At 36.3% G+C, this 27,252-nt stretch overlaps 1 protein-coding gene across 2 annotated transcripts in view; it reads right to left on the bottom strand.

Moving 5' to 3' along the window:
- Positions 1-9,449: 9,449 nt before the first annotated feature.
- The window catches only part of kcnd2 (potassium voltage-gated channel, Shal-related subfamily, member 2), a 636,100-nt gene continuing 618,297 nt past the window's right edge, over positions 9,450-27,252 (bottom strand). For both annotated transcript variants that reach the window (XM_051920159.1, XM_028813165.2), the window contains 3 exons: positions 26,341-26,436; positions 16,033-16,274; positions 9,450-10,555 (listed from right to left, as the gene is read on the bottom strand). In XM_051920159.1, the coding sequence (XP_051776119.1) occupies positions 10,381-10,555; positions 16,033-16,274; positions 26,341-26,436 (513 nt within the window). In that variant the 3' untranslated portion in view covers positions 9,450-10,380. The remainder of the gene's footprint in view (positions 10,556-16,032; positions 16,275-26,340; positions 26,437-27,252) is intronic.

The following is a 27,252-nucleotide window of genomic DNA, read 5'->3' on the forward strand; positions in this document are numbered from 1 at the left end:
AACCCCTCCCAACTTCAACAGAACACTCTCATTACCAAACAGTATTAAAACAAACTGTTTAAAGATGAAAATCAAACAAATTATAATGAAAAGTCTAGTTATTAGATGCACACTGCAGAGCATCCTGGGATGTTTTAGGTTGTTACGTTATCAGCTGTTTCTTTCATATAAGGTTTTCAGCAAGGACCCACGCACACGTTAGAGATAACAAGATGTATTTGGCAGAGTGGTCTGTTCTCTTCAGTTAATACACCAGTGGCACCAGTGTGATTCTTTGAGTTAAGGCCATTTTAAATATATATGCTGTTATAATAGTGTAGTATGTCATTATGTAACTTTGTAAAGTATTTTATGTTTGTGTGAAATGATAATCTCAGGAACATCCTGTATGTTGTAACTTTACAAAAGAAAATGCATGGTGAATGTCAACTCTGTATGAAATACAGTGAGCTAAATGCCAAAGCATTGGACATTAACAGCAGAGCTAAATATTATTTCATGCCATAAGCAAATGGAATTAACTTGCTTAGGAACATACAGTGAGCCCCGGTTAGAGATGTGCAACTGCATGTTTTCAACTCAGCCTGTGAATATACTGCCTTAATTTAAAAGTCAAAAATTTTGTTTTAGACAGATGATGGATTATAGTGAGTTTTAAAACAAGTTATACCCTTGAGAAGAATCATTCAATAAGTGGATTTTGTGACTTTTTTTTTGCATAAATAGTTGATAGCCGTTCTCCCTCACCAGCTCCAGAATGTGATTAAATTCCCAGCCTAGACACTGCACTTGAGGAGTTTGCATATTTTCCTAGTATATACAGTACATGTGTTTACTCAGTGAATTCCTGCATTCTCCAAAATATCAATGTTTTTCAAATTAAGTTAATTGACGATTCTTATTTGACCCTCCATATGTGAACCTATGTGGTCTGTGTCCCATTTGGATTACATGATTTCAATGACATAAGAACAGCTGAGGTAATGTAAGAATATTAAGAATATTCTTACTTCAAAAAAGCTCTCTGTTTTGAGTTTAACAAAAAAGGTCCACTTTTGTATATATTTATAATGTTGTGATTCAGGAGATTCGAAAATCATGGATTTTGTTAATGTATTTTTTTTTGGTTGTTTTCAAAAGATAGGCTGTAGGAAGAGCTTTTAAAATAGAGTGGATAAAGTTAAATATCTAGGATCATTGGTAGCCAGAAATGGAAAACTAGATGCAGAGATAAGCCACAGCATGGATGGAACAAATAGAAGAAGGTACAGTATCAGGAGTATTGTGTGATAGAAGAAATAAGGCAAAGGTTAAAGGCAAGGTTCTTAAGACAGTGGTAAGACCAGCAATGGTGTATGGATCTGAGACATGGGCAGTAATGGGAGTGCAGGAGAAGAACTTAGATGTGGCTGAAATGAGAATGTTGAGCTGGAGATGTGGAGTTGCAGAAAAAGGACAGAATAAGAAATGAGACAATCAGAGGTATAATAAAAGTGGGAGAGACATCTAATAACGTGCAATAAAGTAGGACATGTAATGAGGAGAGACAAAGAATATGCTGGCAAAAGTGTGATGGGAACGGTAGTACAGGGGAAGACAAAATGATGAAGGCCAAAGCAGAGTGGATGGATACAGTAAATGAAGAGCTGAAGGAAAGGAGACAGACTAGCAAGGAGGTGTAGGACTGAGATCTTAGGAGAAGGTTGATCAAGCACATCAACCTCACACAAAAGTGGGGAAAAGGTGAAGAAGAAGAAGAAAAAGAAGAGGAAGTAGAAGAAGAAGAACTCCTTTTGGAATTATTTGTCCAAGTTACATTGGTTATTCTTTTTTAGTTATTTTCATACTGACAGTTTGTTAACTGTGGGCGCCATCATATTTTTTTCATTGCTGCTGCCAAGTTATTGTTAACAATAGTGCTCCATTTCAACCATGTGCCAACAGAAAGTTGTGATGCATGATAACATCACTCAGAAAGAATTTAAGATGGCAGTTCACTAGTATTGACCCTTTTGCTAGAAGTAAAACCACTTTAAGGAGTTAGGTGTTTGCATTTATATTTTGTCTACTAGATAATATTTTGGCTCAGTATACTCCATGTTTTTTGCCTTTTGTCTCCTGAGCTTTTCTTCATATTTTTGTGGTAAATTCTACTTTGGCAAATATAAAGATGTTGAAAGGAAAAACAAACACAAAATCTGACAGCATCTTTTCACGTATTACTGCAAAGTGCCATTTACACAATTGCTAGAAACTGCTGTTAAATTCTTGGCATTCTTCTCACCTTAGACTTTTTCACATATTGTTTTGTTACAGCTTGAAATTTACACTTGTTTCATTTTCATTTTCTACTGTAAGATGCAGAACCTAGTACACACATATGAGGCATAGTGGTTGGTGGAGTTAAAAATAAAACCTGAAAGGTGTTAATTGGTTAAGTATTACCAAAGATATTTATAAAAATAACTCCTATCAGGATAGGCAGTCTAAAGCTGGTGTGTATTTCATTATTCACTCATATGGTCTGTTGCATTAACCCTGGCCATTTTTTTTTACATTTTTGTTCCATCTGTTAATCTTTTTAAGTGTTGACTGAGTTCTTCATATTTACCAGTACAGTCTAGCAATGGATGAAAAATTAGTGGAAAGTAGAACTGAGATATTTTTACCCTACCCACAACTCATTTAATGATTGTTTAATTTGTATTTGCATTTTGTTAATTTAGCTCTTAGGAACCTCTTTAGAGCCGCACTTGCAGGCTGTATGGTGGGTTTGATTTCTAGGATTGTTGCTTTTTACACCAAATACTAACTGAATACCTTTCTGTCTGAGAAATACAGACTAATGGATGGAGCAGATCTAAAGTCATTTCACAGCACTGAACTACAATTAAAACAAAGCATTAAGGATACATTGTGCCTTAATTTACATGCATTTTTCTTACAAATCTGTGAAAAAAATCTTCATAAACATGAATAAAGTCTATATATTAATTATGAAGATTATTATCTGCCAAAATGTTGCTGTAAATTTAAAGTGGGAAATAAAAATATTGTGTTTAGACCAGGTACGATCAGAGACTGCAATTTTTTATTTGAGATTAGACCCAGTTTTGGAGTTACAATTAAAGGAAATGGTTATAAGAATATGTTGTGAATACCACCACTTACACCACCATCACCACCCCTCTAATGCTTGTTTGATATTGCAGTATTTTATGACACTTGTCCCTCTGATAATTCCATATTTATATTCAAAGTTAGACTCACTGAATTATCCTCCACTTTTCATGAAAATTCATGCAGCTGGCTTTGGATAATGTCAGAACAGATATAAAACCTATCATATGTACAAACAGTTGCTAACTCAGCTCATTTTACATAGATTACATAATTATAAAAATGCATTAAATTAAGTTTGAGACTAGCAAACTAGAGATTCTTCAAATGTACCTCTTTTATATCTTTAATTTTTCATTTGCTCTAAACTAAATTTTTTCTGTTACTCCGTTTTGGTCATTTGGGACACTAGACATCAGGGAAATATCCATCCATCCATTTTCCAACCCGCTGAATCCGAACACAGGGTCACGGGGGTCTGCTGGAGCCAATCCCAGCCAACACAGGGCACAAGGCAGGGAACCAATCCTGGGCAGGGTGCCAACCCACCGCAGGACCAGGGAAATATCACATTTAGGTATTTTGTTTTTATTATTTAACTACAAGGAAAAATAATTTTTAATGTTATGTTTTAAGTTGTGGGCGGCATGGTGGCACAGTGGTAGCATTGCTGCCTCGCAGTTAGGAGACCTGGGTTCGCTTCTCAAGTCCTCCCTGCGTGGAGTTTGCATGTTCTCCCCATGTCTGTGTGGGTTTCCTCCAGTTTCCTCCCACAGTCCAAAGACATGCAGGTTAGGTATATTGGCGATTCTAAATTGTCCCTTGTGTGTGTGCCCTGTGGTGGGCTGTCGCCCTGCCCGGGGTTTGTTTCCTGCCTTGCGCCCTGTGTTGGCTGGGATTGGCTCCAGCAGACCCCCGTGACCCTGTAGTTAGGATATAGCAGGTTGGATAATGGATGGATGGATGTTTGAAGTTTGTTGCACCCCCATTTTGTTTGGTGCTTCAACGTGTAATGCTGGTATTGTCGATTTGCACTGTACTGTTGCTAGAGAAGATACTTCCAAGAGGCTTGATGCACCACATCACTAATGGAACGCTTTATAACTTTTCCTGCATTTAGTAGTGTCTTTTAGTTGTCAACCCTTAGCTACTCTTCTTGAATGTCTAGGTTCTTGTAATAGTGTGTGTTTTAGTTTTCAACTTTTGGAAATTCTCATGTTAATTTTGTCTATGTTTGAGTGCTAAGGTTTTGGCAACATTTTCTTCGATTCCTGATATTGACTCTCATGATGGTTTCTTTGATATACGCCAAACTCCCAGTCTGGTTCACCACATACTAGTGGGTGACCACATTCACTCTTGAAGGTAATTCAGGATGACCTGCAGGAGATAAAAAAACAGGTGGACAAAGCCTATGGTGCAGTTCAGCAGATTATTCTGGATAGCACGACTAGCACAGGACACTTGTGTCACAGAGACATAAATATTGTTCTTGTTATTATGTAATTTCCATATCATCCTCCTCAAGGCAAGTATGTAAACTTAATTTGTTGCTATTATGTACACACTTTAGGATGGCACAGTACTAAATTCAAATCTCGCACTTGGTCATTGTCTATGTGCAGTTTGCGTCGTTTCTCAGTATCTGCAAATTCCTGTCACATTCTCAAAGACATGATGTTGAGATTAACTGGTGACTCTAAATTGATCACAGTGTGGGTGCATACATGAGTGTACCCTTGGATGGAATGGTCTGCAGCTCAGGGTTGGTTCCTCCCAGTGAGCTTGTTGCTACCAGGATAGGCTCTAGCACCATCAGCAACTCCAAACTGGATTTTATCAGGGTCAGAAAACAGAAATTGATATTACGTTATGTTATACACGTGATTGGAAAGCAGGTGATGTGAGGTCGAGAAATGATCTGAAAATGTTGTTAAGCATTCACTAGCATTTCTATGCACATCATCTATATGCCAGTTTCCAACCTATTCTAATCTTATCTCGTGCAATAAAGTGAATAGAATCCGCCAGTGTCTGATTAAAGTGATTAATAAGATTTTCTTTTGAATACTTCTGTCTCTAAAAGATGGCAAAGTCAGGCAAGACATTCATAGCAAATGCTAGCATGACCTTCTAAGTGACACAAATGGGTTATACAAATCTCAGAAAAAGTTCAATATTAATGCCACCACCACCAAAAACCTACATGTCATCCTATCAAAAGCAGCTATGTTAAAGCAGCACTGGTCAGTGAAGACACTAAGTAACTTTAGAGTACAAGAACCTACCCTAACCCTAGCAATGACCCTAATAATAACTCCTTCATCCATATATGCATACTTTTTTGTAAAGTTTATCCAGTTCAGGGTTCAGAGATCAATGCCCATCTTAACAACATTGGATATATAGTATGGTGGGACACAACCATGAACAGGGCATCAATTAACCAAGACAGCATCCTTTAATTAATAATAATTCTCCTGATGTGTTTGAAAATCTGTGCAAGGAGCTTTCATACACAGGAATGGTTGCTTGTAGGACAAAACCCTTCTCTCTCACATTTCAAACAGAAATTTGTGTTTTTCTATTATACAGCAGATTTGTATTTACATGCATGTGCTTGAAAAATTGGCAATGAACAGTGAAAGAAAACAAAAGCCCTGTATAGACATGGAGAGAACATGTAAATTCTACATAGTTATTTAACAACAAAAAAAAAGGCCTGCATAAAAATGAGGCAATAAGGACTCTTTCTGGAAAAAAAAATACATGGAAAATTTCCTTACCCATCACTGAGACAGAAAGATCTGATGTTAGAAGAAAGTTCAACTACAGTTAAGTACAAAGTTACTGGTTCACTGATGTTGCTATGCATGATGGAAGTGCCATCAACTGTGGCAATGGACAGGGCAAGGAAAAAAAAAATCAGGACAAATATTAATGTGAGTTGATACAAAAGGGAGAATGTGCAAAGCCCACATAGAGGGGGGTCTAAAATCTTACCATGCCAGGCTTGGAATGCCTACAGTATTTAAGACATTTAATTTTTTTAAGTGGTGGTCCACAGTGAATACTCTCTTCAAAGCACAAAGTAAGTTGTATAAATAAAAATGCAATTTGCTTTGTCTAAACATCATGTTTTGACAAAGTAAACTTAGAACAATTCCGGTCACACTAAGAAAGATGTAATGAATAATATTGTTTATTCATGCTTTACTTTTTAATTCTCGTTTGAAAGGTCCATTGTAATTTAAAACTAATAATATACACTGCTACACCACTTCCAAGGATAGAGCAATTTAATGTAAGGAAAAATAGACAGTTCTTTGATCGTAAGGAAACCTAAAATACAGTACACCATAATGGATGACAGACAGAGCATGATCTAAACCTTTAAACTGCTGTCATGGCACAGATGTAAAGCTGTAAGTGCATTCAGCAGTGATAAACATATTATTAGAAACATGACAGTACAATTAGCAAACAGACTAAATATGAATTAACCCATGTTGTGCCGCTAACATTGCATTCATGTAATGGCAAAAACACAGGAAAAACTCTCCTTTGCACATGAAGATGATAAGAGTGTGGATTAAAAGTTAAAAAAAAAAATAGAGAGAAGCTCTTAACCACCCACTGGCAGATCTATGAAATCTCACAAGTACAGCTGTTCAGTTTTTGGCAAAGCCTAATGATGTTTCCATATTCGAAAATGATGCACATCACAATCTGTGTGACCTTACAGCAGAAAAGAAACATTTAATGGAGCAAATCCTTCACACACACACACACACACACACACACAGAGAGGCAAATGAATCATAACTGAGACTGCTAGAAAGAAACGAAACTAAGGAACAGTTACTTGGAGAAAAATTACATACAATTTTCCAAGCTACAGTTTGCTTCATGATTTCTCTTATTTATTAAGTGACTCTTTATGCCAGCATGGGACTAATGTGTAGAGTATGAAACAGAATGGCTAGTTAAAGAAAATGGAAACATATTCATTTGATGTTATTTTTGTTTTGTATAAGGAAAAACTATAATGATTTTCTGCTGACAAATAACATAACCTGGTAATTTACTTGCATGAGCTGTACATTATTTACATGAGTAACTCTCCTTAAACAAAATGGATGGTTAGTCGGCCAATGTTTTCACTGGACCATCTTATAACATTTTAACATAACTTTATAAACAAAAAACAATACTATTGCAGCTTCACAGGTTTTAAATAACTGGTGCCAAGAAATTAAAAGAATTTGTTGCAGATTAAGTGAACATTATTGGTACAATAAACAACTTTTTAAAATTTCCAATGTTGGATGGATATTGACACTCTACAAAACATACATCGAGATAAACAATAAGCCAAAAAACACAACAGGACACATAGTCTGTAATAAAACAGAACCCAATACAGCATTTTAGCTCCACACACTTTTCCAGTTCCATGTTATTTTAATTTTTCTAGTAGTTTTGAATGTCCTCAATGGAAATTTAAAGGAGGTAAAGGAGACAATGTGTGAATGAATACAGGTTTGCTGGAGGAGCAGCGACCAGCCCAGCTGTATATTTGAAACTGGGTAGATTATATCACTTGACTGGCTTAAGAAGGTTTTAGATTTCGCCAGGAAGATCTGGAAAATGTTGTTGAAGATAAGGTGGCCTGGCCTGTCCAACTCGTCAAGAACAGTAGATCAAAAGTGATGCGAAAGTTTAAGCAGCTTTCCTGTGGGCTTCAGAGAGGCAGCTGCATAGAAGTAATGCAAGAAAAGAATTAAAACTGAGAAAACAAAGGCCTGACTAGGCCTGAACAAGATGTGCTGTGCTGGTTAAGTTGCTGGGGGGTCATCTTTCCATTGAAATTTCCTTCTGTTAATGGAACATTTTGGTAAAGTTTGGGTAATGATGGCTGAGGGCACAAACATTATATGGAAACTTAATGAAGTTTTATTCATCAATAAACAATTATTAAAAATGGATTTAGGGGCACAACATGATTTTGCACAACACCAGAAAACACTTTTACTTTTTCATACCAAGATTTGTAACTATGAAACTAGATGTCCAGGCAGTGAATTTGAACCTTTAAGTTTTGATTTCATCTAATTTTGAAAACACTAGGTAGATAGCAATCGTCAAGCTACTATGCTCTCAGCTAAATAGTCAATATCTCATCTGTGGTTTTTATCTCAGTAAATCCAACGAAAGGTTCCACTGCAGTAGAATAAACAGAAAATAATTAGAAAGCAAGATATGTTAATCAGTAAAGCTTACACAGAAATTAATCTTTTCACTTATAATACAAAAAGCGCATGACGGGGAGGGAACTTTACAACCAGTGGTATTAACTTTAAATGATTTAGGTCAGGGGTAGGCAATGTCGGTCCTGGAGAGCCGCAGTATGTGCAGGTTTTTGTTCCAACCCAGTTCCTTAACGAGAACTCAATTATTGCTGATGAAGCACATATTGCTTAAGTGACATTTTAATGCTTCATTTTAGTGGTCTCGCTTGTTAAGGTTCTCCAACCTTAATTGCTTATTTCAATCTTAAACTGCTGCATTCAGTGTTTTAATTGCTCCTTATTAGCAATAAGATGTAAAAGACAAAGCAGCCAGCAGTTCTCCAGCTAGCTTTTTTCCAATTACATCTGTGTGTGTTCATCATGCACGGTTTGATTTAATAAAACACTTAATAGAAAAATGTGACAGACTGAAAATGATCTGTTTTAGGCTTCAAATCATTTGGTTGATATCCTTTGAAAGGAAAAAAATCTACGATATAAAAGCCTTACATTGCACAGACTAACAAGCCATAAAATTAAATAAGGTCTGAGATTGGCAATGATTGGTTTCTAATTAAGCAATTGGGTTGGAATGAAAACCTGTAGCCACTGCGGCTCACCAGGACCGACATTGCCTACCCCTGTTTTACATCTTATTGCTAATAAGGAGCAATTAAAACACTGAATGCAGCAGTTTAAGATTGAAATAAGCAATTAAGGTTGGAGAACCTTAACAAGCGAGACCACTAAAATGAAGCATTAAAATGTCACTTAAGCAATATGTGCTTCATCAGCAATAATTGAGTTCTCGTTAAGGAACTGGGTTGGAACAAAAACCTGCACATACTGTGGCACTCCAGGACCGACGTTGCCTACCCCTGATTTAGGTGAACTGCTATTGTTCATCCAGTCAAGGGAAAAATAAAAATAATCCCATAGGCTCTTTTTTAATGATCACATATTATAACATAAATCACTGCTTGTCCTGAAAAACAATAGAAAGAGAATATGATTTTTTTTTTTTTTTTTACTGTTTGGAACAGAACACATTTACAGTACATGCAGAAGTTACTTTTTGTGGTTTTGCCTCACCCTAGCTGTTTGACTCAATACTTCAGCTTCAACAAACAGCAGACATTAAAACATACAATTGTTTCACTCCATTTTCTTTGACACCAACTGAATTGGTTATCTTTTGAAAAGGTGTGTTGGCAAACATTTGAAGACAATCCAATACAAAAATGGAAAACTGGTGCCACTTCATTGAGATGTTCCCCCATTTAGAAATGAAGGGGCCAAAATGTATTTTAAAAAGTATCGGGTAGCTTTCAGCTTGGTTTTCTGAGAACTACTGAATGTAAGAATTACATATATACAACATGAAAAAAGTGCACCCAAGCCAGTAACAATAAACCTTAATAGAATTTGATAATGGCACAAAATAGCTTATCATCAAACCTTGATGGATCATGTCTTTCTAGAAGGAGTTACTCTCTCAGGTTCCATACACAAAGCACACACAAGGGTGCTCATTGCTGTAAAGTCCAAGAGTGTGCTAAATGGTTCACTTTATCTGATGATTACCATTGTAGACATTTTAAAACCTTACACTTGTTTTCCTAATTTACATTGGCTTTACTAATGCTTTTGTTACTTAAGACTTGATCCTTGTAAGTGCAGTTAACATAAAAGCAGAAAGCTTCATTGTTCACATTTTTTCAGATATGGAGAACTTGTTTTAACTACAGAGATGTTACCTCTTAGACATAAATGAAACAAATTAAAATTTTAACAGACAAATATTTACTTTCTAAATAAATTAACTCTCCACCTGGACAAGCATTTTCTAAATAAAAAGTCTTAGCATCTTCCTCACTTCTTCAACCAACCTTTCCACTGTCACATTAAAACTGGACAGAACCAGAGCATTGGTAAGCTTAGAGTCCTTGCTGTGCACCAATGACTAAGTTTATAAAGCGGACACTTTTACAATGTTGCTCTGGGAATAGTCTGGAGACTGTGATGTGTCCTCTTCAGGCGTGGTCACGGGAGGAGTTGGAATGCTAATTATTGCTGCCGTGACATACGGCTGGTCACAGTTTAACTGGGCTGTGTCTTCAATCTTCGCGTTCAAACTGGATCGACTAGAAGATAAAAAGAGAACCACTTGTAATTGTATGAAACGCTAGCGATCTGTACAGGTTATTTTCTCTACATGTTCATGGTTTGCAAGAGGCTACAGGAAAAAGACCCCTCCCCTTTCTCCCTATAAACAGAGACCATACTATGTGATGTATGCTTATTATCAGAAGCCAAACAGCAGCCATCTTGATATTGAAAATCATTACTAGGTATTTTTTTAACCTCTTTTACATTTCTGGGGCATTATATGTCAAGAAAGTGTAATTAGTTCACTATCTACTCCTCTTGATTGTGATCTGATTTTTAAGAACATCACATTTGCCTCTAGAAATCCCTGTCAACACGCATAATTCAGATTTGTGCATGGCCCGTATTTCACTCCCCGTAAATGTTTCGCTATGGGCCTTTCTAATGGTAACATTTGTTTTCGTTGTTCTTCTAAACCCACAGATTTGTTTTTACATATGCACTGGGAATGTCCTAAACTTTGTAGAACTGTGTTTCAGTTTCTTTCTTCTGTCCTCTTCCATAATATCCCATTTACGCCTCAAGTTTTCCTTCTCTTGGATCTTTCTGCTCTTTCTCTTTCCAGAAGAGACCTGGGATGAAAACAAGTGGACTATATGTAAAAAGGAGGTAATGATTAAGCTGAGAATTAAACCTAGATGTCTGAAACTGTGAGGACATTAATCATGATGTATTTTGAAAAATACTCCGTTTAGAAGGCATCACCACTTTAGGCAGTTGTGGCTATAATGTGACAGCTTGATGTTACAGGGTGCAATTCCAAAGGTTGCACTGTTTGACATTATTTCAGGGATGCATATATTCCCTAAAACTGTTTTTCATTAGTACTTAGTGTAAAAATTTCTAGTTTAGAAATTTTGTTTTTGACCTTTTATTTATGCATTGCCTCCAACAAATGATGCTTTATCGTTTTGGTATCAAGCACCTACTTTGTTTTCTGGATAATTTCATGTCCTGGTTCAATCTTCCCTCCAGGTGCCTGCCAAATTTCACACTGTGGCAGTATACCAAAGAGGAAAATTGTATCATGAAAATAAATAAAAATGAAAATAGTAGTAAAAATTAATAAAAAGTATAAAATAGACAAATAATTACAATTAGAGCACAATCCACCAAGTCTACATTTGGAATATTATGTGCACTTCCAGTCTGCTGTTCATAGATGAACAATCAAGTGCATCCCTAAAAGACTAAAGTGTATGTTCTACTGTGACAGACTAAGGCAATAAAACTTCTCTATACTTAAGAAGAGAAGGCTGCATGGGGACCTAATCCAGGTTTTCAATATTCTCCAAGGCTTTGATAATGGTGATGTAAGAGAATCCTTTCATTGAAGTAATGACTCATGTACTTGAGCGCCCAGATCTATTACACATTTTCATACACAGGATGTAGCTCAAAGTTCTTAACTAGATGTCAAAGAAATTCAGATGCAAAGAGAAAACAAATTAAATAACTAATGCACACTTAATATAGGATAATATAATTAATAGAAAAGTATAGTCGTTATATAGAAATGGTCTTTATGTTTGTAATAATGTGAACAATAAAGTCAGATGGCCAAGAAGACAGGAAAAAAAACTCCCTAGACTGAACTGAATGGGTACCTCACTGGCACAAAAATTAAGATTCTTTACGCCAATGGCATGATCCTCAAATAAAAAAGCTTTTCCATAACTTCCCAGTTGCTTGAGGCTATTTTATGCAGTCGGAGGTTACGGCATGCCAGCGTCTCTTTTGTTCTTCTAAAAAGATCAGTAGCAGCAGCCTAGGTAGGCAATGACTTCAACCCATCATCAACATAAAAGTCACTTTCAATAAAATCGTATTCCATCTGTGCTGTAATCCTGTTCTTCATCTTGAGCAGCAAGTTGAAGGCCATAGATAGCTACAGCTGGGGAAGGAATGTTGCCAAAGTTATTCACTTTCATTCTATAGTCAATGACTTGTTTATTGGGATTGTTGTCTTCATACCAAAAGAACCACAAGATGTTTTTGTCTTCACGTGTAATGACAAAACAATGAACATTTGTTGTATATCTGCCATGAAAGCAACAGTGTCCTTTCAGAAGTGGACAAGCACTTCATGAAGGCTGTTGTTTAGATAGGGGGCTATCAATAAGACATCATTCAAAGAAACTCTACCACATCAAGCATTTGGATCAAAGACCATTCTGATTTGGTTAGATTTCTTTTGATGGTAAACTCCAAAAATGGACAAGTACCAACACTCTCCATCCTTCCTTAGTGGAAGTGCTACCACATATGCTTTTATCCATTCTGCAATGTTTTCTCCATAAACGGGTTGAAGTGATTCTTTATCTCAGGTTTTGAGTTGAAGGATCGATGTAATGCCCTTAAGTGGCCCAAAACTTGAGCTTCTGCTATTGAGAAGACATTGTCTTTGCAGCTTAAATGGCAAAAGAACCACCCAGCTGTTCTGTCCATCTCTGTGAATATTATCTCTGCGCAAAGTTGCTGTCTTGTCATCATCCTTTGTCCTTCTAAATGCAGTGTATTCTAGATTATCTCCCATTTTCTCAAAGGTAAGTCTCTCTGCATGCAATGCAGTATGAAGGCTTGTTGGGAAAATAAATCATGTTGGAGTACAGGAAGCAGTTCACTACACAAATTTTTGTCAGAATCTAGAACAAATAACCAAGTGGATATTTCTTGCCATTATTCAGACATTCACTAGAAATATACATGCTTTACTGAAAACAGGGCAGATGGCCTTAGAAGCATATGTCTCGTGTTAAAGTGTGATATTAGTTCAAAATACTCATAAAAGACCAATTTGATCCATCTTTATTGCCAATTTATAAAGGTGAACCTCCTATTATATTTAGTACTCGGTTTTCTGCTCATATACTGCAATCCCTCATAAGTATTTTACTCATGGAATAACAACAATTGAAAGGGAAAATTTACTGCAATCAGATAACAGCAGTGATAGAGTAAATTGTATTATAAATGTTACCAGCAATGGCTTCCAGATGTAGGGTAGTGTCTCTTTTAGTTTATTACATTGATATGCATTTTATATCTGAGGAAACATTAGTGGTGTGTCAACTGGGGTTGCATTGACAAGAGTCATTACTTTCTGGATGCAACAGCAACCCTGAAGAGTGGATGTGCTATCTTGGAGTTAGAAGAAGGATAGTAGAAGTTGTTTTAGGCAGTGGGTTCAATGACAGTGTGGGCTAAATTCTCTAACTCTGTGTGAGTTTAACAAAAATATTTTTGCAGTACCAGAGTAACAGCATGTGAGGTGCTATTGATTTCCTGCTGTGATAGACTAAAGTTCAGGTACTGGTATCATGAAAGAGCCACAGACTGATGTATAACGTAAAATTAACTTGTACCCAGGGCTGTACTGGTTAAAATAACTTCTGGCTGCACAGGATAATGGCGAATGTACTTTACTGGTGATTTCAATTTAATTTATGGTTTAGCTTCTTGGATATTCTCTCATATTCTACAGTCACTGTGTCTGAATGAAAAATGTTTTGAAATAGAAGTGTTTTAAAATGTTCTTTATGTATTATGGCTTTTTTATAAATAATCTATGTACTTTTAAATTTCATTAAAAAAATACATCAAAGAGAAAGCACCCTGTGTATCAATTTCATTCCTAACTAGATGCATACTAAACTTGGTGAGAATGTTGATGCAAATGCAACTCCATTTCATTGTTGTTTTTACTCAGGATCTGGATCTATACATCAATACACCCAATGTGAGACAATTAGGGCAAAAATGAGATACCAGAGGATTGAGTAAAAAAACTCCTTACAGCACAATATGTAAAAAATGTCTTTTTTTCACCTGCATTATTATCATTCTTTAATTTAATATTATTTATTGTATCAGTATGCTGCTGCTGGAAAATGTGAATTTCCCATTGGGATTAATAAAGTATCTATCTATCTATCTATCTATCTATCTATCTATCTATCTATCTATCTATCTATCTATCTATCTATCTATCTATCTATCTATCTATCTAAATATGATGGTTAGCATAAACAAACCAAATCAAAGTCTGAGGGAAAATTCAGAATAAAGTGAAAAATTGTCATTGTTGAAGGAAAAATACATTTCCTTCATATTTATGTTAAAAGTATAAATTGTTGACTTTCCTCTATGCTATCATGAAATTTAAATTTATAAATTTAGAAGCATCATAATTAATTTTATTAAGGGTTCTTAGTGTTTATCCATTATGTTCCTCGCAGTAGACTTGCTCAGAAATGGGCAGTGACCTTAATGCTTTCTGAAGGGTTACAAAGTGAATACTGGCTCCAGCCATTAGAGGGGCATTGTAAAACAAGCCTTTTACTCATAATTATTACAAAAAGCAGGTAAAGCTTTAACTAAAAAGAAAGAAACAAACAAAGGAAAGAAGAACCGCATGGTAATTGGGAGTACACTGAAATCTTACCCTGGTAATCCCAACCAGTAATCACAGACAGCGGCCACTTTTAATGAGCCATACATACACACTTATACATACAACAAATAGTTGTTACATTATGCAAATTAAGGAAATATCATGCCACAAAGCAGTTCACTAATCTACCACTGTCTAGCACTGCACTAGTTAGGTAAAACAGTATTAAGCAGTATTAGGTTATATCAAGTGTAAAAAGGTTTTCCACTACAATTTCTGTCATTTTGTGCTGTACACTGTCACATTATTTAGCATAACTAAGACCAAGTCAAGCAATAACACTTCTATGGGGCTCTTATTATTTTCTATGAAAGTCTACTTCAGTATACCATAGAAACATCTGACAAAAGATCTAAAAACACTAAAGCGGCAAACTTTGTGAAAATTAAAATTTGTGTCATTCTCAAAACTTTTGGCCACGGCTCTAGTGTTTAGGAAATATGCACTAACATCAAACAGGATGTGAGTATGCTTGAAGATATCAATGACAACAGTGCTGGTATCTGTACCTAGGAACCCAGAGAACAGTGACTCTTGACAAATGTGCCAATTAAATAAACTTTTAACTAAATTCAAGCAGATAAATATCACAGCTTTTTGTCTTCCCACAAGGGACACTTTTGTTAAATATAAAGTTCTGCTTCTTCAAAAGAGGCCAATGTTACATTATTATTTGGGTTAGTTAATAAATTTTTCTTTCCTAAGTCACTGGGCTTTGTGAGGGAGTAAAAAAAACTTTGGCATATATTTAAAATATATTTAAAATTTCCTACATTGTCCCCAATGCTGATAAAGATACATCTCACATCAGATTACACTTTTGATTCTTCTGTGCAAACATGCTGTTAACTGCTTGTTATACTAAACTCAGTTTCTAAAATAGTAGCAAATATTCTCTAAATGCTTGATGGTGCTGTACTCTAACAGCAAAACCTGTTTCAAGACTTTAAAAAGAGTATTTAAGAAATTTTTAACAATTAAGTAGTAGAACAAGATTACCTATTAGACAAAGGTGGCCTCTCCCGGATCTGTATAGTGCTGAGCTCTTGCACACTTCCAGGACGGCTGCCAGACATGTTTGAGTTTGGAAGGCGGAAGGTCTTTTTGTTCCTTCGAGAGCAGCAAGTTGCTGTGAGACCGTGCTGAGAAGAAATTGATGAACTCCTGGATCCTGACTGGTTCACAGTAGAGACCTCCATGCAGCTCATCTCATATGTCTGTTCATCCACAAATTCATGATTCTGATTTGATAAAACAGAAAGAAGCAAGTAATCAGTCAGTAGAAAGTAAAATGCATTCATTTATCACTGCACTGTCCTACAAAACATGGGAATAGGAAAATTTGAAATTGAAATTAAAGACGATGTCATGAAATGACAGTGAATAGTGTCACACAGTAAATCAGTGGTGGGGAATGATCTGACAATCTTTGAGTTTAAAGTTCAATTACTTGACCACAAGATTCCATAGCCTAGTCCACAGGTGTCGAACTCCGGTCCTCGAGGGCCACAGTGGCTGCATGTTTTCATTCTAACCATCTTCATTAGTGAGCCGTTTTTACTGCTAATTAACTTCTTTTGCTTTAGTTTTTATTAACTTGACTCGGGCTCCTAAATTGTCTCTTTTTCCTTAATTAGTAGCCAAACAAGCCACCATATGACCAGCTCACCTGTGCCCATCACACAATATCTGAAAATAAAGAAAGGTGAAGGTCTCAGTAAGGTTGATCTTTCAGGTCACCAAAACATGTTGACGATGTTCTTAGAAAAAACAAAAAAAAAAATCGACAAATTTGGAAATTTCTGCTGTGGCAGAATGAGAGCAGCAACAAGCCATTGAATTGAATAACGAGCTTAATTAACAGAAAGAATCAGCTTCTCATTAAGAGACTGGTTGGAGTGAAATTGGTTGGAGTTTGAAATCCCAGTTTAGCTGGCCATCTGTTGGCTCGTTTCACGTTTCATTTCTGTTTGGCTGCCATTTAATGAAGAAGCAAATCAATTCAGAGGACTGAACCCTTAAAAACAGGGCTATTAAAATGAAGGGAAAAGGAGTTAATTAGCAGTGAAAACTGGTCGCTGATTAGGAAAAGGGTTAGAATGAAAACCTGTAGCCACTGCGGCCCTCCAGGCCTGGAGTTCGACACCCCTGGCCTAGTCCATGCAATTTCAGCAAGCTAAGAAGTCTTCAGACCATGGTGGGACTTTGTTATACATGAAAAAAAAATTAAGTACTATCACAATATATAAATTTTCTAGCAATTTTCAAATGAAGATTTAATTTCTATAAGAGGCAATCTCAGCTTACATGGAGGCCATCATGTAGTTTGACATTCCTAGCAACTCAGTCAGACCAATCAGTGACCCTCCTTTTGTCTTAACTTGAGCTCTTGTATGTGAGGAAGCCGATAACCAATAAGTACTCAACCGGAATTACAATGCAAACAATACAGCAGTGAGATAAAAAGGAGAGTGCGTGTTTTGGACCACATAACCAGAAGACAGACCCGACTGTCTGATGCCTCATGCTTTTTGTATCACAACAGAATTCAAAAAGGAAAATAAAAGGGCAGAGACTGCGGCTGAATTTGCCTTACCTGGAAAGCCTTTCTACAGGCAACTGTTCTGTTATAGAGCACACTATTGGCTGTCAGAAAGTGGCAAGCTTGTCATATTTTGGAAATGTGATTCATTGCTGACATGTCATCTTGGAGCGGCCTTCTCAAGGTGATACAATAAACAATTTCAATCATCAAGTTTGACATCCCCTCTGACTAGAAGTCGTGTAATGGCCTACCAGTTTTTCCCAAATACTAGGAGGTCCAGTCATCTCAGCCTTTAATGAAACTCACACCCAATTATTGTAAGTTTCAATTCTATATAGTAATTGGCCAATTTTTGGGAACACAAAAAAACTTTCCTTAAAAAATATATTAGAAATATTTTACAAGTTGTACTTAAAATTGTATAAGCAGCTGACTGATTGTTTCAAAAACTTTTTTTATTGCACACAATGCCAAAAGATTTTTTTCCTCCTCTGTGCCTCTAGAGTAAATCTAGTTGTTATTTAAGCTGTTTGTTTTCAGAGGCTGTGTAGAAAAATGACCCATTAAGAAGGACTTTTAGTTGTATACACTCTGGAATAGATGTGAATTGAAGAGAGGTAAAGCTTTTAGGTAAAGATTTGACCAAATAACAGTTGTTTGCTTCTTGGATGAGTGGCTATCAAAGTGAAAGGCTTTTAACAATGCAGAAGGCCACAAAATACATTTCTGAAAAAGAGATTATTCCAGGAGAAGTGTTTAAATGCACTAACTTGTTAAAGTGACAACAGAAAAGCCTTACTTAAGGCAAAACTGAAGCTCTTATTCTGGTGGGGGTTTGTGGTCCACTGGGAGACAAGAAAAAATGAATGAAATTTATAAAAACAATGAAATGCAAAATATTAAACATGATACCAATACTGAAACATTTATAAATATTCAATACAAAAAACAAGCTCAAAAACAAAACAGTGGCACACTGGGAAGGCAATACCAGTGTGCTTTGCACATCAAATAGCGCTGTAACTGAAACAATTAGCTGCAAAGAACTCAAAACATCAGTGGGAGAAATTTTATAGGTAAATGTGGAATCCTGCATCAAGCCACATTGCAGTACTTGACAAGGCAATATGATTTTGCATTTAGAATAAAAATGAGTCAAAGCTAAATGAAAATTCCCTGTATAAGCCACACAAACACAAAAGAACCTTGCCAAAGGAAATCACTGCTTGGAAGTTTGGCCTTGATCTGTTCCCATAACAAACTTGCTGATTTGATCAGGAAGTATGCTGAAATGTAAAATGACAGCACTGCCTTACTGAAAAATGAATGAAGCAAAACCAAAAGTGATTTACAGCAGTTTGTTTTAGCTGTCATTTACAGTATGTCTCATACAGTAGTTGACAAGTAAGCTTGCCCAGTTGATTGAGAACAAGCTCTTATTTTTGCATTTTAGTTTCCTATATACAAATCAGCATCTAATATGCTATCCATGTCAGACATTTTAATATAACCCTAATCCTAACCCTGCATAACCCAACCCTTAAGTACAGTATACTGTATATAATACAAAGACAATAATGTGATGACTTCAGGTTTTCAAAGGATTTAATATAAACATGTCAGGAATACATGTACATGACATGATCATTTTCAGAGTATGTTTCTCATTGTGTGTAAAGATACAGTAATAATAATAAGAGAAAGGAGAAGAGCACATCATAGTGTTGATCAATTCTTGGTGCTAGCACCAAAAGGATATACTCAAGGACAGAATTAGATAGCTAGATACCTGCACTGGTCAATGCACTGGTATTATCACTATAATCACCAGCCTAAAAAGGCTGTCAAGACGGAGTACGCCACCATTATGTGCAACATAGTTGTAAATATCTATTGTACAATTGGAGCCAACAAACTGGAAATCATTCTCCATGACTAGAGCAAGAAGCCATTGTCTACAAATTGATGTAACCATTCCAGATGATTTGAATGTCTCAGTCAAATACAAAGACCTGTGGAACTTAAAGGCTAATGTGATTCTGAATGTAATCGGAGCACTTGGAACTGCTTGACTAGGTCTCCAAAAATATCTTGATGAACTGCCTGGTAAAGGCAGTACATGTGATTCTCTGAGTTACTTACATTGCTGAACTGAGCTTTCTCCTCAAGACTTTTGATTTTTGGATATTGTTTTTGGGGTTGACAAAACATTGGTTTGACTTCCTGGTTAAGAATCTTGACTGTGTCTATCTTCTGGTCCTTTTCATTTAGAATTTTCCACTAGTTACACAGACCTCGGTTTGTTTCCCAGTCCAGTCTCTGTCTATGCATAGCTTGCACATCCTCCTGTTTCTCCAAATAACCTGGTTTTCCTCCGACGTTCCAAACACAGACATATTGAGTTATTCAGTGGTGCCAGTTTAAAAATCGTGCCAGTTTAAGTGAAACGTGATGTTGTGTGTGTGTGTTGGTGGAACCTATGATGGACTGGTATCACATATGAGGTTGTTTCTTGCCTTGCAGCCAGTTCTGATGGCATAGGGGTTCCATTAGCATAACTATAGAATGGAAAAGAATGGGTTCAAGAAATGGACGGATGGATTAGCTGCAATGTTTGTGATACACATAACACCAATTTCTCCACTAGTGAAAAACTGAAAAATGTATGGAGTATTTGTTCTTACTCTTCTGTTTTATGTTATTTTACCCACTTTATTTTCTTCCTTACCATTTTACATCTATCCATTCATCTTTTTCTCTACTAGCTTTTATCTTCCTCAGGATCATGAAGAACATCCATCGATTCCATTATCCAACCCTCTATATCCTAACTACAGGGTCACTGGGGTCTGCTGGAGCCAATCCCAGCCAACACAGGGCGCAAGGCAGGAAATAAACCCTGGGCAGGGCACCAGCCCACCGCACTTGGCGCGCACACACACACACACACCCACACACCAAGCACACACTAGGGACAATTTAGAATCGCCAATGCACCTAACCTGCATGTCTTTGGACTGTGGGAGGAAACCGGAGTACCCGGAGGAAACCCACGCAGACATGGGGAGAACATGCAAACTCCACGCAGGGAGGACCCAGGAAGCGAACCCGGGTCTCATGAAGAACAAGACCTTAAATTATCAACAACTAGCAAAATACCCGCGCTTCGCAGCGGAGAAGTAGTGCGTTAAAGAGGGAATGAAAAAAAAAAGGAAACATTTTAAAAATAACGTAACATGATTGTCAATGTAATTGTGTTGTCATTGTTATGAGTGTTGCTGTGTTTTATATATATAAAATACACACACACACATATAAACATATATATACATATACATATACACATATATATACATATCTACATATATATATATATATATATATATATATATATATATATATATATATATATATATATATATATATACATATACACATCCACATTTCAACATATATATATATACACATATATACACACACACACGCTTTATGGGTGATGATTGTTTTAGTCTTTTTATCTTTATTTTATTTTATTGTAGAATCAACTCCTATCTGCGCACAGCAGGGCAGCCGTGGGCGGATGCCTATGGTGTATTCACTCCATGTTATCGTGCATTGCGCTGTCAGTGTTATTTTGATAAAAGAATTTGAACAACATATAAGAAGCGTATAAATTATTAAACAGTAAAACATTAACATTTAAGAAGTAAAGTTACATGAAGTACTACTGCAGTGCCTTCGGGTATACCTCATTTTTTGTTTGCCCATTACATGCTTAAATGTATAAATTTTTTGGTGCACCTACCCGAGAACACGCGACATATAACCGAGCGTGGGAGAAGCATGGATTTTAAACACGCGTTGAGTTCATCTGCTGGTCTCCCTCGTGGAATAACTGGTAATGTTTGACTAAAATCTACAGCGAGTAAAACGACATTACCTCCTATTTTTTTTTTTACGATCTCTGAGATCTTGCTTTTTTCGGTTCAAGGCTTCATAAGCTCTTTTATGTTGTATGGTGTACTTATCCCAAACCATCATCTTTGAATGTTGCAAGACTTTCGCCTTGTATGTAGATCGGGGTAATTACATTCATTGCATTCCTAGTCTGAATCACAATCTGATTGTATGGGTGGTTACCTGGCACTGTAGGGTTGCCACCCGTCCTTTAAAATACGGAATCGTGCCGCGTTTGAGAATGAAATTGCGCGTCCCGTTTTGAATCAATACTGGACGGGATTTATCCCGTATTTTTTTTATCATTTTTTTTTTAAAGCAGCGTCTCATGCAAATCATCCCACACGCATTTTATGAAGATGCCTCCTTTCCTACTTTGGATTGGTAATACTTGATGTCATCGTTAGTTTGATTGGTGTTTTTAACTGTCCAGTGAGGAGGGCGTGTCTTTTAAGTACAGTCTGCAAAGTGTTGGCACTGAGATGTGGCGTCAGCGCCATAGTTGAAGCCCCTAACGTTGCGGTCAGCAAGTCGGCTAACATCCGCCATGTGCCGTCTTTCAGTTGCGAGAAGCAGATCATAGAATGGTTGAAACTGTTGCCCCTAACGTTGCGCCACGGCGTGTGGTTAGTTTATACCTCGTGTCTTCTCATTAAACTTTTATCTCGCGAATATGTTATTGCAATCCGCAGCGGGAGCGTTTTTATAAACTTAATTGAAACTTACGTTTTACACCGTGCTTTGTTTCCCTTATGAACATGCTTGTATGCTTAACTCGCTCCGTTCTCAATTGTTTAATTAATTTTTTGCTCTTCGCTGTTTGCGGCTGTTCCTCCATTTCCCCCTACTTCGTTCTTTTATCTCGCAAATATGTTATTGCAATCCTTAACGGGAGCGTTTCAATAAACTGATTGAAAATAGTTTTGCATTTACCTTTTTAGTAAAAGGCGAGCTTTTAAGCCTGAGAAATCACCCCGTAAATGCACACGTTTAATTGGACATGTGTTAATATGTATGGTTACACAGTATTAAAAGACAGTGAACAACGTCAGTTACCTTTCTTCCCGCGTTTGATAAAAGGTGAGCTTTTAAGCCTGAGAAATCACCCCGTAAATGCACACGTTTAATTGCACATGTGTTAATATGTATGCTTACACAGTATTAAAAGACAGTCAAAAATTAACGTCATTTACCTTCGTTCCCGCGTGTGACTCGTGCTGTAAATGTCTTCCTTGTTTTTAGTTCACGTGATTACGTAGGAGGCGTGATGACGCGATACGTGACTCCGCCTCCTCCATTACAGTGTATGGACAAAAAATATGTTCCAGTTATGACCATTACGCTTTGAATTTCGAAATGAAACCTGCCTAACTTTTGTAAGTAAGTTGTAAGGAATGAGCCTGCCAAATTTCAGCCTTCCACCTACACGGGAAGTTGGAGAATTAGTGATGAGTGAGTCAGTGAGTGAGTGAGTCAGTCAGTGAGGGCTTTGCCTTTTATTATTATAGATTAGTACCATTCACAGAGCAGCTCTAAATTGGACACTAGAATATATTGCAGCCTTGTCCATTCTCATATTATTAAATGTTTCATCTTTTAGGGCTTGTTTTCAGGCATATTATATACATAATCAAATTGATTACAACCTGCCCGAAGAAGGGGCCTGAGTTACCTCAAAAGTTTGTATATTGCAGTTGGTTCAGTTAGCCAATAAAACGTGTCATTTTGCTTGCATCCATAATGGCTAACACAGCACAACACCCTACTACTACTACTACTACTACAGGGCTTGTTTTTGAATTTTAGCAGTATTCCTACTACCATTTAGTTTCTCTTATATGATATTAAGTTTTTAAACAACTTCCCTTTCCACTGAAATGAACTTATTTGATAACACTTTGTAATGCTACACTGATATTCCAGTGTCAGCTCCCAAAGCTCTGCCTGTGATTCTTTCAGACAAAGAGAAAATGTAAAACATTATTTCATTCATCTTTATTCTTTTTCATGTCATTTTATCATAAATAATGCAGAACAAATTGTGCTTCTTCTTTATTGTAACCATCTTTTGCATGATTTAAAAGAACACTGTTTTTTTCCTCTTTAAATCTCCTGTTTGATTTATTTTATGATAAAACCCTTTTTTTCCCCAAAATATCCACAAGATTCTTTTTAGTAAAACATTTGTTTATTTGTATACTAAGACGGCCTGTTGTAGTTTCAGGTCTTCTTGTTCTAGCTTTATATACAATACACCTGAATTAAGGACAGAATCCCAGTGTTTTTCTCTCATTCAAGCAACCCCTAGTTGATCATCATCAGGGGAGGCTGGGACAATATCTGCCTAGCCTGATGCACACTAGGCCTCACAAAAGATGTTCTTTGCTTCAAATTACTATTCTTTTAAAACTCTTGTTCTCAGAGTCCATTAAGCCAGTTACTCACCAATTTTCTGAATGCACCTTTTCATTTTTACGCAGTCAAAGTCTAAATTATATAACACCATTCTCAAAGTCATTTAATACAACTCAGAATTGTTGTATAGCTGTCACAAGCAAGAAATTTTCAGCAAGGCTGAAATCTTCACACTGAAATTTTAGCTGAGGAACTTGAACTTTCAATTAAGTAAGCAGAAGGTCATTCAGTTGGGCTAAAGGGAACTCGCTCTTCCTGCAAGTGAGAAAGAGGGCTTCTAACTTTTACTGCATCTTTGAGGGTATCATATTGCTCAGTGACAGGCTCTCTCTCAACTTCACTGCCAGACCAGCTACACTCGCCTCTCCCCTGAGTGATCATGGACAACACCCCAAATATAACTGGCAAGAAATTGCTCAGAACTCCACACTTCTCAATCTCTTGTCCTCACACCCAGAGCATATCTGCAAACCTGGACCTGCAAGTTAGTAAGCCGCAGCATATCCAGTTGAGCTCAATGGGATTCCCTTACACTCGCTGGAGTCTCAGCCCAACTGCTTGTGTGAGGAGAGGTTTCTGTATATGGTCAATAACTGGAAGCATGATTTGAAAACAAGACAAATTATCCATGAACCCACAGATCTTAATCAATGCAGTACTATGTCACATACTCTGGTCTGAAAAATGTTAATATAAACTCCAATGCAGGAAAATTTTCTTTCTTGAAAGGGATTACATATATGTAGCATCTATGATTTCACTCACTTATAGTGTCATAATACAGCCTTCCATTTTTTACAGAGTAGGTAATTTGCATTCAACAGGAACTAAAACATGTTCTACTTTTACTACTTACTTCCATCCATCCATCCATTGTCCAACACGCTGAATCCGAACACAGGGTCACGGGGGTTTAAATACAAATAGTAATCTGTTAAAAAATATTATGCATAATCTCTAAATTGCATTAATTTAAAAATAAAATTCTACAAAACAAAAGTGGATAACAACTGATTGTTTAAAGTGATGAAAGGTATTAATCAAGATAGTCTAAAATATAAATGTATTCATTTGTTTTCTGAATGTTCATCTTCCATTACAGGCACAAGGGAGGCAAGAGTCCACCTAAGCAGAATTAGGTATGAGGCAGACACCAGTCTTAATTGTAGGCCACACTCATGTGACTTTACCCAACCACGGACACTTAAATGTCAATCATTTACCTAATATGCAGTCTTTGGGATGTCGGAGAGAACTGTAGTACCCAGAGTAAAACCAAACTGACAGAACAAGCAAGATCCACAGAGACTATGTCTGGTGGCACTTTAACCTACAGCAGTGCTGTCACAACATCATAATATCAAAAAATGGACAAATATGTATATATTCAAATACCTTAAAAATGAGTGGGTCTTTTTAAAGATATTAAAGAAGTGAACTCATACTTCTTAGTGGATATTTCATTAACCTACTGCAGTTCATATAGTTAACTTACCATATTTTTAAAATGTATGAGCATTACTTTATCACCTCAGTCAAAAATGTTGTATAGGGGTCAGTTTTCAGTGGAAGCAAAACATTTAATGATGAAAGGTGGAAAATCTATACCATGTGTAAGTGGTAAGCATTTACAGTATATGAAAATGACCAAGTTTATAAATTACATTTTTAGAAAAATTCAACAGAAAATGAATTAAGGTGATAATTACTATTGACTATCGTCCACTGCTAAAAATGTATTTGTATAAATGTATAATAGCTAAATATAGTTAATACTGTATAATTTATTTTTTATGGTGTGTGGGATGATTTTCTTCACCCCGCTGCCCACAATTAGATGGGTGTTTTAGAAACATGGACAAAGTAGGTTATTTCAGTGGTCACTTCACCATAGTCTTAGTTGAATAATATTTAGTAAAACTTGAGGTTTGGAATCTGTCCTAAAGCATGTAGGATTTTACAGAGGACAGTACTTCCAGCAATCATGGGGTGCTATATATCTCATGTCCATTCAAATGATTTACAGTATATGATTTAATGTAAATTGCGAAATATTCTTGTCTTTTAAATCTAGGTTTTATAGTGACAATCTGTTGCATCAGTGTTTGTGAAATTTTATAGATGGCTTTTTGATACCGTTAGACATTGAACACTTAATCCAAAATTCTTTTGTCAGGAGATGGAAAGTAATGCCATCCACCTAAGAAATTGTTTTTGGTGGTATTTGTGATAACAGCTACATTCTGTTTGATCTTGATTTTTTAAAATTTGTGTAAAATGCCATCCTTTTGCCACCCACTACTCTAGCTATTCACTTACAATTTTACAAAAAAGATATATCAAAGGGTAGTATCCCAGGCAAAGTAGAATAAAGAAAGAAATCTGCTTACCGTTGTTTTCTCCAGGCAGTGGAGTAAATGATGATGCTGTCTTTCAAAGGAAGAGCTTGTTTTGCTAACCAAAGCCTGTCCTGCTTCCTTTGATGCCTTTGAATATATGAGGAAACAATAAGAAACAATAAATAATTGGCATAATATAATATTTCTGCAGTTTATGATACGGGAAGACTCCAACTTTAAGGCTTGATTGATCAGTGAAATGTATGACCGTGTATGATGATAACAGATTCTAAATGGTCGATGCACTATAATACTAGAAAATATTTTTTAAAGCTATAAAACTCTCTTGATGTACAAATGACTATATGCAGTTTTAGGAATCCATATATCCATTCATTAACTCTCCAAAGTAGGAATCCAAACATTTTTTTGTTTTTTAAGCTTTCAGGACTAATTTATATTTTAAAATTTACTGATGTAGCATGACTGAACAGATTACCACATAAGTGTGCCAAGCAAGTCATTGGTCAGACAGAGAGTCTTATACGTATTTGCAAGCAAGATAATGAATGATATATACAATGCCTATTTCCAATTATTTTCCTCAGCAATGAAAACCTTTAATAATGCACTAGTGTTGGCTATAAACATTATTATGAGTTCCTTTCAGGTTCATCAACAAAGAATTTTTTGCAGACATGCAGTATAAAAAAGTAATGAGTTTTAAATTGTATAGTACAAGAACCACAGAAATATGTTTGAGATTTTTTCAACACATAAGAAAAAAGAAAGAAATAATGGAAAGAAACAGGAAACTGTCTTTAGAGAAATAGAAATGATGTAAGACAGCTGGAAGAGATGAAGGTTCCTTCTTGATCAGGGTTTTCCACTCCTTGCTCCACTGTTTGTCAGCATGCATTGTTTGGAGTGGGAAATAGCAAATGAACTACTCTTTTCACCCTA

This window comes from Erpetoichthys calabaricus, chromosome 1 (assembly GCF_900747795.2).
Source record: "Erpetoichthys calabaricus chromosome 1, fErpCal1.3, whole genome shotgun sequence".
NCBI lineage: Eukaryota > Metazoa > Chordata > Cladistia > Polypteriformes > Polypteridae > Erpetoichthys > Erpetoichthys calabaricus.